The following is a 12,344-nucleotide window of genomic DNA, read 5'->3' on the forward strand; positions in this document are numbered from 1 at the left end:
TACTACGTAACAGTACACCTACACTAGCAATGTTACATCAGCACAGGCAGGCCAGTAAGATGAGAATTGTTTTATTTCCTTAGCTACCACAGAATTTACTGTGGTAAATGCCATCAGTGTCTCTGAAAGGCAAATAATTCAGCAAGGTGCTAATTTGTATAATGCAAAAAGTTTTTATAGGAATTTATCATCTTACAAGCAGAATAAAAACATGCTCTGCAAAGGAGGAAGCAAATGTTTTATCCCCATTTTACAATCAGAAAGACTAAATATAAAAGTAAGAAATACAAGGCCTGCATTTTCAAAATTATTAATGATTTTGAATGCTCTGGTTGAAGCAGTATAGACACCTCTATTAGTAGGAATGTGGACACCCAGAGCTTCTGAAAGTCAAGTCTCAAATGCCTGCAAGTCTTCAAAGAGACAGCCAGGAATGAGCTGTACAGGAGGCACACAGTGGTTCTATGGTCTTGAAATCAGGAGTACACACTGTGTCAGTGATATCACCTGATGTTATATGTTGTTCCAGATAAATCAAACCTGGAAAACATTACCACCCGATGTGCTGGTTTGTACAGCAAAACCTGAGGCAAAGAAGCTCAAGAACAGAAACAAGGAGTAGCTGCATCGACACCTGAAGAACTTCCAGTCAGATAAGGGACAACAAGGAGAAGGTGAAGTTTCAGCCCAACCCTCAGAGGGGTCAGCATTGCCTGCCTACCAGTGAGCCCAGATTTTACCAGCAGAGTATCGTCCAAGCACCTTGGCTGAAGGAGCCTGAGAGGTGCAGCTGTAAGGAGAAATGAATGTAAGAAACAGTCCAACAGCAGGAGTGCCAGGAGGTGAGCCATGGAGCAGACGGTGGGTTAAAAAGGGCTGATGTCATCTGCCTTCAGCATCCTGTGAAACTGAGCTGAGCCATCCCAGTTCCTTCTCTGTACTACTGTATTCCTCCTCCAAGAAAACCTCTTCTGGTTACAGTGGGTTAACAGACAGAAGAGATGGTTACAGAAGGGATGCCTTGTCTCCAAAAATTTCGTAACTCACCCCTTTGTAACATAGACATCTCATTTCTTCACTTACAGTTGTAGGGGCCCCTTACTCACAATGGAAAGCACGCATGAGAGCAATCAGAGATGGCAAACAAAGCTGCCTCTGTTTCTGCTGTACGTTCACATGTTAAAATGATGCTGGAGTAGCGAAGGAGATGCCTCACGTAATAGGGAAAATCATGTGCCCAACTGCTACCCTAAATAAGGGAGGATGATCGATACACTGTTTTCTCGGCGGTACAAAAAAGTACAGCGACAGAAATCTGCACCCACATCCATTTTGGAAACGGTACCTTATGGCGGGTTGGATTTGCCTGGACTTACAGATGATTGCCTCAGCTCTTCATCTTCCACAGGACAGTGCCCTTGCAGGACTGGTTACGCAGGGGCAGCGCTTTAAAAGCCCACAGCACACCTTCCCGTGACCCCAGCCCAACTTCCTCGCGTTTAACCCTCAAGCCTCCTACCACAGAGCACCTCGCTCCCAGCGGCGTGCGCGAACCTCCTGCTTTAACCCAAATGTCTCAAAGGAGCAGCCCGGGACCAAGCGCCGTAGCTTACCAGCAGGACGGAACAAACGCGGCAGAAGCCTCCCCACCACTCACTCCCACACAGACACACACCCGGTTTGGGAGGGGGGCTCCGGCGGCCGCAGCCCGCCTGGCTCGCCGTGGCTTTCCCGGCGCGGCGCTGCCCGCGGGAGCGGCGGGGCCGATACTCACACATCCAAGCGCGGGAGGCGGCGCGGCCAGGACATCAGCCGGCAGCGGGGTCCCCTCCGGCGGCAGCGGCCCGGCGGCGAGCCCCGGCCCCCGCGACCCCCGGACCGCCCGGGGGAAACGAGGCTGCGGCAGCGGCGGCGGGAGCCCCGCGGAGCGTCCCTCCTCCCGCCGGGCAGACCCACCTCGCCGCTGCCCCGCGACGGGGCAGGAGCAGGGGAAGGGAAAGGAGGGGAAGAGGAGGCAGGCGGGCGGGTCCGGCCTCGGCGCCCCGGCGCGGCCCTGCACAGCGCCGGCTGCCCGGGAGACGTGGCAGTGAGGGCTGATGCTCTCATCACACGGCGACAGCGGCGGGGCCCCCGGCGGCCGCGGCCGGCCCAGGGAGGGCAGGAGCCGCGGGGCGGGGCGGCGGCCGCGCCGCGCCGCCATCTTGGTGGTGGCAGCCAGAGCTCCGGGCCGGCCGCGCTGCTGCGGCTCCTCCGGCAGGGGATCCGTGTCCTCGCTTGCTCCGGAATCACAGGGTAAAATACATACGGAAAGCTCCACACAATCAATCAGACCATGTCCATCAGACCCTGGCACTGAGTTGTGCCACGTCCAATCTTTTCCTTAAACACATCCTGGGACCGTGACTCCACCACCTCCCTGGACAGCCCATTCCAATGTCTAATCATCCTTTTAGCTGAAGAAATTCCTGCCAAAGTCTAATCCAAACCTCTGGCACAGCTTAAGACTGGATCCTCTTGTCCTGTCAGTTTTTGCCTGGGAGAAGAAACTGAGAGTGATATAAGGTCCCCTGAGCTTTTTCTTCTCCAGGCTAAATAAACCCCAGCTCCCTCGGCTGCTCCTCGTCAGACTTGTGCTCCAGACCCTTCACCAGCTCCGTTCCCTTCTCTGGACTCACTCCAGCCTCTCAAAGCCTTTCTTGTGGTGAGGGGCCCAGAACTGGACACAGGACTCAAAAGTGTAGCCATGTGTTGCATCATGAGATGCCATTTAACACAAAATCATAAAATCATAATTAACTGCTTAATTACCAGCCAGCACATCCACTTATCCCATGGCTGAACATCAGCACCTGAAAAGCCCTGCTGCCATTGCCACCCTCAGACAAGGTGGAGGAGGCCCATGTTCCCATTTGAAACCAGCACAGTATCCACCCCTTATTCTACACCATTTACATCATTCCAGCTCCCACACTTACAAATATCCCATCATCCTTCCTGCCCTTTGGTGTATACACACAGATATCATTCCCTAAGTCCATCACTATAAAATGTCAGTTGAGTTTGTTTTGTCTGTAACCTTGAGCTTCCTTTGCCACTACAGACTTTCAGGGCAGAGAAGACGGTGTGTGTTGTTGGATTGCTGCATGATGAAGCCAGTTCTGATTACACCACCATTACACTTGTCCATATTTATCAAAGTTCATTCTCTATTAATGTGGTAATCAAAAGGGACTTGGGTTCAGATCCCCATCTCCAAAGTTAGTGGAGATGGGTGCTGCCAAGTGCCCAATGCACTGATGAGTGTATCACCACCATGTAAGTGATAACACACAGTCTTAAATAGCAATCACATCAAACAGTTTAATGAACTGTAATTCCCACCCATAATCAAATTCTCTTGAGGCACACACCAGACTTCCCCATCCTTTCACGTTACCCATCAAGTACACCCAAGTCCTTGAACAAAAGCAATCCCATGGATTGCTTTTGCCTTTGGCTGTGGCAGGAATAACCCAAATATTTTTCTCCAGCGTGTTTTTTATGTGCACTGCTGGAAATTTACCCCATTCTCCAGCATGTAAAATTTTCATTGAGCAGAGCCAGCCTGACCGACATATTTCCTAGTGCTGACTAACCAAGTGGCTTTTGCTAAATGTTTGAAGATTCCACCACCCATTGCTCTCAGTGCAGTCTTGAATTGTTCATTGCACTGCTGAATTTTTCCTGGAGGCTGGTGTGCAATAGGGTGTGTTACATCCACTCAGTACTATGTTTTTGGCCCAGTTGTCTACAAGGTTGTTTTGGAAAAGAGTCACATTGTGTGACTCAGTTGTTTCTGGCCTACCAGGGCCCCATGAGACTTGCTTTTCAAGGCCCAGGGTAGTTTTCTGGGTGATTGTGTGGGGCCCAGAATATGTTTCCAGCTCTCCAATAAGCCCATGGTGGATTTATAGGAGTGTGATACATTCACTCTGCCAGGCATCCTTGTATTTATATTTCAACCACTGTCCTTCATACTAGAGGGTCTTTAACTACCTGACTTGCTTAATTCCAGCAAGCTTCCCATTCATGAATAACCTGTGTGACAGTGTCCATGGTCAAATCTACCCCTTAATCATGATCCCGTCTATAGTTGCATCGTTTTCTTGATGGCCTGAGGTGTCATGGGCCCACTGAGCTATAAATAATTCACCTTTATGTTGCCAGTCCAGATCCACCTGAGCCACCAAACCTCCACCCGAGGTTGTTTTGATGTTCTGCAGTGGCCCAACTTGGCACATGAGCATTTATGTGACACTTCTTCCCAGTCAAGTTCTCCACCCAGGCAGCAATATCCTGCCACAGTGCAGCAGCCCAGGTGGGTTTACCTCTGCACTGCCAGTTACTCTGCTCCCATCACTGCAAACACCTCCATAGGGCATTTGTCATCATCCCTGAGACAGTAGAGAGATGAAATATTGGCCATTTTTCCCATTCAACAATGTCTAAAGCCAGCTGGATGGCTTTCACCTCTGCAAACTGATTGGGCTCACCTTCTCCTTTAGCAGTTTATACAACTTATAATAGGGGATGCCATTCAGCTGCCTTCCACCTCCAATGCTTTCCTATAACACAGCAGGACCCATCAATAAGCAGAGCATACTGCTCCTCACTTTCTGGTACTTTGTCATACAGTACATCCTCTTCGGCACATGTCACCTCCTCCTCTGACCATATTCTGAAATCTTTACCTTCTGGACAGTTCTTTATCACTTTCAAGATTCCTGGATGCCTGGGTTTTCCTATTCAGGCTCATTGCGCAATCAGTGGTATCCCACTTATTCCATGTAGCATCAATTGTCTGAAGTGCAGAGGAGACCCTCCCCTTGAGCATCCAGCCCAGCAGAGCTAACCGGGGTGCCAGGACCAGTTCTGCTTCAGTACCAATCCCTTCCAAAGCAGCTCAAACTCCTCCATAAAGTGCAATTATCTCCTTCTCAGCTGCAATGTAGCAGGCCTTAGATCCTCAATATCCCTGGCTCCAAAAGCCATGGGGTTGACCTCAAGTCTCCCATGGCACTTTCTGCCAGAGGTTCCACACTGGGTCGATCTCCCTGGCTGCAGCATAGAGCACATTTCTAACATCTTTCCTTGTCCAGACTGGCCCAAGGGCTATTGCATGGACTATCTCCTGCTTAATTGGTTCAAGGATTTGTTGCTGCTCCAGGTCCCATTTGGTACCACTCTTCTGCTGTGTCACTTGATAGAAAGGACTGTAATTTGGAATGTGCATTCTCCAAAAACCCACAGCACCTAAGAAATCTTGTCTTTCTTTCCTGCTAGATGCTGGACATGTGGCTGTTGTTTTGCTGATCACACCTACTGTGACCTAATGATGTCCATCTTGCCTGGGTGACATACAGCATCTTCCTTGAAGGGATACTTTTCCTTCATGCTTGACAGGAGTCGCCTCCAAAGCCTGAGGACTTGTATCCCTTTTCCAATAAACCAAAATGCCCCTTTCCCTAGAGAGTGACCCCAAATGCTTGGCTTCCCTACCTTCTAATTCCAGACTGCTAGTCCCGTTATCACAGCATTTTAGCAGGCAGGTGATAATGTATTCACCTGGACAACAGATGAAATCTCTTCCCATAATCCATAACTCAGTGATAGGGATTGAGTGGCGGTAACCTTTTTTTTGGCTCCTTCCTCCTTTTCTTGTGAGGGTCTCACTTTGTCCCCCTTTACTAAATGAGAGGACTTTTGTGTCCATTTCTTCTTGTCTACACAGTCAACATGTCAGAGACATGTCAGACATGTCAGACATGTCAGAGACTGACATGGCATGGGTTGGGTCTCTGGTTCAGCTGCAGTCCCTGTTGCCGGGGTTGGAGTAGCTGCAGTGCCTAATGCTTTGCCATCAGATCCAGAGTCTCGTCCCCTTGAGGTATAGAAGGATGTTGAACAGGCATCAGTAGGCATGGGCCAGGCCCCAGCACATCTCAGTGACCTATGACTGACTGGAATTGACAGGGTAACAGCATGCTTTTCCCAAATATTTAGTCTGTGCTTGTTCAGGGAGGAGGTTCCAAAACACTGGAGGTGCCCACTGTCCTCAGTATTTGCCACATGCTATCCCACATGTTCTGCTACTTGTAACTATCCAAACTCAGGGAATTCTCTTGGTCTTATTCTTAAATAGTTGTTTAACCATAAACAAGACCTGGAACACATTCAACATTCCTGGAAATAGGTCCATGCTGGTTTCAACATCCCAAGGTCATTCACAATTTTCAAAATCCTCAAACATTACTGTAATTAGCCTGGCAGGAAAGGGGAAGGTGTGGAAGAATGTCTCCTCCATAGGTTGTCTCTTGGAGGAGGAAAGACAAAAGGTGTGATTATTGGTAGCTCCCAACAGATGGCTCTCAAAGAACAGAGGTGAGCAATGCTGAGTACACACACCAGATTAGTCTTGCAACCAGTAATTCTATGGTATCATAAACCAGCATTACAAAGTACAACAAAATGATAACCTTAGGCCAGACCTCAAAGGTGATAAAGCCAGGACAGGGAACAAATGCTGCAAGTAAAGTGCTGCATAATACCGCCCTGAGAACAAGTGCAATGACTCTGAGAGCAAACAAATCAATGTTGTGACCAGCGATTGTTAAACCAATGCAACAAATGCTTACAACAAATTGGTTTTAACGTGCTCTGGTCAGATCTGTCCTTATCTCAACCCTCAGTGCTTCATGTTGGGCGCCAAAAGGATATTGACACAGCGTAACACCAGCTGGCAACGAAGTACCACCCAGACCCACTGCCCCACCCACCCGGCAGAGGGATGGGGAGGAGAACTGGAAAAAAGGTAAAATCTGTGGGTTGAGATAAGAACAATTCAATAATTGACGTAAAGTAAAATATAATATTAGTGCAACTAGTAATAATTGCAATGAAAACAGAGATAATGGAAAGAGATAAATAAAAGTCAATATAAGAAAAATCAACAAGCCTAGAGTCGTGCACAATACATTTGCTCACCACCCATGGACCAGCCTATCCCCTAGAAGCCAGCAGTGACCCCTGGACAGCTTCTTCCAGTTTGTATACTGAGCATGACATTCTGTGGTATGGAATGTCCCTATGGTCAGCCTGGGACAGCTGTCCTCACCATGGTCCCTCCCAGTCTCTCGTGCACCTGCTCCGGGCAGAGCATGGGAAGCTGAAAAATTCTTCACTTCAGGTAAGCAGTACTTAGCAACAACGACAACATCACTGTATAATCAACATTATTCTCATACTAAATTCAAAACACAGCAATGTACCAGCTACTAGGAAGAAAATTAACTCTATCCTGGCCAAACCCAGGACAGCTGCTCTGTTTTACTTTTAAAACAAATGTCTGGAAGGGGCTCTGGTAAAGTCTTATTGTCTTATCAGTGTGTTTTGGCTTGTTTCTGGCAGAGAATTCTCCCTCTTCACTCCCTGCCAGCAGATCAGGGTCTGTACCTCATGCATTCACTTTCCTTCCTTCTGCCTCAGCAGCATCCTCACATAATTTCCATGTCTACAAACTGGATCACAGCTGCTGCTCAGTGAACAGACTGATTGTGTCTGCATCACTGCCCTCACACCTCAGCTTTGCTGATCCTTCCCCTTCAGCCACAGAAATGACCAGTGACAGCCCAGCTGTACCTGAAGACTGTGGCTGTAGTTCTGTGTCTGAACCTCTGTAATACACGCCTCGTACTAGGAAACCTGCCAAAGCATTCTGTTGTTCCAGATCAGCTGCAAAAAATGCCCAAACAAAACAGTGAAATATTTAAGAACGCAAATTGTTCTTATCCTCAGTCCAGATGTCTCTAAGGCCTGAGATGCCTGCTCCAAGAAAAACCTGCTCTTTGTATGAAATATGCCCAGGATATCTTAGCTGATGGAACTGTGCAACAAGCCACAGGCAGGAGACAGATCTTTGCTAGTTCGACAGGGGTGAAATTCCTTCTCAGTCAAATCTGAATAGAAGTTCAAGTCTGGATAAATGCAGATGAACCTTGCAGCTGCTGTGCATTTTGACTCAAAGAAGTAACTTTGTGCTATTTATAAAAGTTAGGCTAATGACTTGAGAACAACTTTGGTTGGATGCTTTAAAGGTTTAAACATCCTCCTCCCTAGCATATCATGTACTAATTGTTATGTCTACAGAATTCAATAACAGTATGGTGACTTAGGTATCTCATCTTTTCCTTTCTCATTTTCACATGGAAATGTTAATATGGCCAGAGCAATCAGGGAGTGACAGTTTATACACATCTACCCTTGATGATGATATTTCAGAAATAACTCACATTTTTCTGCCAGGGTCCTTGTGTGCAATCCATGGCACGTTGTATTTTTATCACTGAATTCATCAGAGAGCTGCATGAATGTTTGGATCCTTGCTTTCCTCATATTTGCAAGGAAACTGTAATTCAGATTGAGCCAAGGAATCTAGTAATGAGGAAAAAGCATCAGATCGGGCAGAATGGGAAAGATGAGATCTTCCTTGCTAGCTTTTGTGACATTCCCCTTAGTTATCAGTCTTCTAACTTAGCCTTGCTTGGGACTTTGTCATAAATCACTGGATTACATATGTGAGAAGACCATCAAAGTACAGAGACTCAGGCTCAAAAAGACCCTTCTGTGATTGAGTGTGCAACTGCTGCAGGGTCTTAGATAAAACACTCCTACTGAGTCATGTAACACCAGTTTATCTGCAGCAAACACTAACAGTATACAACTTTCTACGCTCTATATTTGATTTTCCTATCTGTTCCTTCCAACTCTCATTTCCTGTCTGTTATTTAGGTTAATGCCATTTTCACCTACTTCTTGCTTCTGCTATACTTTGTGTTTGTTTTCTACTGTCTGTGAGAAAACGTAGACCCTTTTTGCCACTCTCCCTCCTGTTTCAAACCCTTTTCCTGTCTTACTGGCTCCTCAATTTTTCATTTTATCAAACACCCCCTCTATCCTTCCACTCCAAGGCTATGGTTCCACAAACTCTGGGACATAAACAGGTGTGATCTTGAACAGGAACAGTCCTTTAAATTTACCTTGGGATACAGCTGTTGCTTATCTCAAAGCATTACCTTGATAAAGCAAAGACATAATTTCAGTTTTGTGTACACATACTCAGAAGAGGTTGTGTACCACTAACAATGCAATTGTAGTGACATGAAATTCAGCATGAACTAATTGCCATAATGTCCAGCAATTGTTGAGATGACTTTTGAAGATCTATCTGTACTATTTCTACATGCAAAAAAGGGTCACCTTTGGTATTCACTTTTCAGGGCCACCTGGCATCAGCTTTCATCCAAACAATTTATCAGATAAAAAAAATCCCTGTGTTTAAACTGTGAGACTGAAGAACAGAGATGAAAAGAAAAACTGGTTTCAAATGCTGCAGGGAAGAGCGCCCAATGTGGACTTGGTATTTGTGTCCAAGAAAACAGGACTTCTAAGCATCTTCTAAAAGTATGTGTTATAAACAAATTTATTTCAAGTCATTGATGTCCATGTGAGGAAGAAACTAACCTGCAGGGCTTCAAAATCTACTACAGCTCTACAAATAGCAACATTAACACAATCAGACCTAAATGACCCATGATCCAATTCTGTTTGCTCAGAAATTCTATGGCATTTCTATGGCACATATTGAGATAAACTAGTAGCATTAACAACCTGCTGAGAAGGATTTGATTTCTTAGGGAAACCTTTTATGTTGTGCTAAGCAAGTTGATGAGGTATCAGGTTTGATGTTAATATCATTGCTGCATCTGGACTGAAAAAAATTTCTTTTCATCACCTCAAGGTAATAATGTTGCTCAGCATGCCATGTACTGCGTGTCCTTCTCCAAACCGGAGAGGTAGCATTCCACTGAAATACCTCCTGTTAAATTTACAGATAATTATTTATTGGATGGTATTATTTCCACAACTCACGATCTTTGCCCCTTTTCAGCAATTTAAAAATACCATTTTACACCTTGAAAACCTTGAGTCACTAGAACATTTGAGGAAAACCCATCTTGTACTACATTGGCACGTGGTGTGGAGCTCGACAATGGTTGATAATCTGGGTAGGTTCACTCCTTGTCATAGTTTACAAGTGAGATTAAAATCAGCAGCTAAAGAGCACACCTAAGACAACCTGAATATTTGAAGTAGGGGAAAATGTAAGGTTTGCTTAATAAAAGAATAAAGGAAAATCACTGAAGGAGACCGCAGACTTGAGGCCTTTTTCAAAACTGTTCCCATGAGATCCACAAGGTTTTATTTTATGTAACAAACTTTCAATTCAGTCCAGGGAAAAGAAACCTGGTTAAACAAAGTTAGACAAATGTTAAATTTGGAAGATAAGAATGTTTGTGGAGGAAAACACACAGCGAGACTTTTATAGAAATGCAGTGTTCCATGGGCCATAAACAGAGTTGATTGCTGTTCTCAGAGTGTTTCCCTCATTCCCTGCAATCCCTGCCATAGCCCAAGTTTCCCATACATCCTTTAGACCCCTGCAGCACAGTATTCCTGATGATTGCAAGTCTACACAATGCTTTCAGATCCTCTGCATAATACAATTAATTTCTAGCATCTTCACACATACCTTTTGCCATTTCATCTCTCCCTTCCCTATCCTATGAGACTACCACCACAGTAATTTCAGGTCTCATTGTTTGCTTCCTTCTCTTTGTTGGTCTGTAGGACAAGTGATCTGCTGCGTGCCCTGGGATTTAAGATACGAGCTGGTTAAATCTGTGGTATGAGGACGGACTGACAAGCTGATAATGCCAATGCACTCTCAATGGATCAAATAATGACTAACACTGGGCTCACTCTCTCAGCAGAGTGTCTCCTGTATCTACAGTTCTGACACACACAGCAGTAACAGAAACAGACTATATTGGAGACTGATGCACTCTGGCAGATTCGTTTACAATCAGGAAGCAGTGTCTGGATCTGACAATTACTTAACATCATTAAACTTGACTAAAACTATCAATAGGTGTGACTGATGCCACTAGAAAAGCAGTCATTCATACAGCTATTACTGGACAACTACTAACATCTCTTTAAATTTTGGATTATCAACATCCTTTACTATTTACAAGCAGAAGGAATGTAATACTACCCTCCATTCTCCCTCAGCTCTCATTTTTGGCGATTTTATTGTTTTGCCTTTATTTGATTTCCTACACTTTTAAACAGAAACTTTCTCCTCTCTCATTCTTTCAATGGAAGTGGTTTCTCTCCACAAAAGAAAATTAATTTTGCGCTTTTCTTGAAGGACTTTTGTACTGCTTCACAAGAGATTCCCCATGGGTGCAGCATATGAGGTCTGGGTGGTATATTCCATATAGATGACAGGCACATACATATACAGACTTACTCTGGAGCAGGGTAGCACCATGGTGATCCTCACTGTTCCCATTTTGCTTTCCTCGCTATGGTCAGTGAAACTGCTTTGTTATTTGATCATATAATTTAAAATAATTAGCCTTTTTGGCAGGTAGGAGTGGTTAGGTTGGAAAGGTTTGCATGATTAAACAATCGATGCTAAGGTACAGCAATATGAACTTTGGTTAATCCATACAGTGATCTAATCCGTACTGTAAAAAAACCTCTGATTTTGAGTTTTTTTTCAAATATTAACTTCCTAGTAACAGAAAAACACCTTCAGCCATCATCTGCATGTGGGCACACAAACCCGAAGAGGTTTTCTGCACTCTTGATAAGAGTTCGACACCAAAAGCCCTGCTATGATTTCACTTAAGGAAGAGGAAAACCATTCTCGTTCCTGAGCAATTAGGTTTTGGAAGCAGGCATTTTAACTTCTTATCACTAAGAACTCCTGCGGAGCCCCACTTAATTTTCACAGTAAAGAAGTCACATCACAGAGCCGCAGAATCACAGAACAGTTCGGAAAGGACCTTAAAGATTCCCTGGCTCCACCCCCGCCACGGGCAGGGACATCTTCCAAAAGATACGTTTTGAGAGGAAGTGAGACTCAGCTTCTGACGAGCGCCAGCCATGCAAATGATTTGATGCCCAAACCCTCGGAGCTCCCCCGCAGCTCCAAAAAAAACACCCCCACAAACCCCAGGCGGTTCAGCATTCCCGTAAATGGCAAGAACTGCCAGAATTCTGCCACCGCCACCAGCACCCCGGGCGTGCCGGGCCGCTGGCACCGACCGAGCGGCTCTGACAGAGCCGTGCCCGCCGCTTTTCCTCGGCAAGCCCAGAGCAGACAGGCAGCCGAGGCCCGGCGGCCCCGCTATTCCCGGGACGGCCCGGGAGCGGCCGCGGCGGGAGGGGCGCTGAGG

General features: G+C 45.9%; 1 protein-coding gene across 8 annotated transcripts in view; it reads right to left on the reverse strand.

Moving 5' to 3' along the window:
* TMEM39A (transmembrane protein 39A) overlaps positions 1–12,344 on the reverse strand; it is a 29,269-nt gene that overhangs the window by 16,613 nt on the left and 312 nt on the right. Inside the window, exons 1-2 of one of the 8 annotated variants that reach the window (XM_086882828.1) lie at positions 11,411–12,323; positions 10,628–10,747 (exon numbers count right to left, since the gene is read on the reverse strand). The exons of 2 other annotated variants lie outside the window; for them this stretch is intronic. In XM_086882828.1, the coding sequence (XP_086738954.1) occupies positions 10,628–10,642 (15 nt within the window). In that variant the 5' untranslated portion in view covers positions 10,643–10,747; positions 11,411–12,323. Of the gene's footprint in view, positions 1–1,345; positions 1,551–1,613; positions 2,058–7,023; positions 7,173–10,627; positions 10,748–11,410; positions 12,324–12,344 lie in introns of those variants that run through there. 5 more of the 8 variants (XM_086882829.1, XM_086882830.1, XM_086882833.1 and 2 more) reach the window with 5 other exon arrangements.

Source organism: Cyanistes caeruleus, chromosome 3, assembly GCF_971803275.1.
Source record: "Cyanistes caeruleus chromosome 3, bCyaCae1.hap1.1, whole genome shotgun sequence".
In the NCBI taxonomy this organism is placed as follows: Eukaryota; Metazoa; Chordata; class Aves; order Passeriformes; family Paridae; genus Cyanistes; species Cyanistes caeruleus.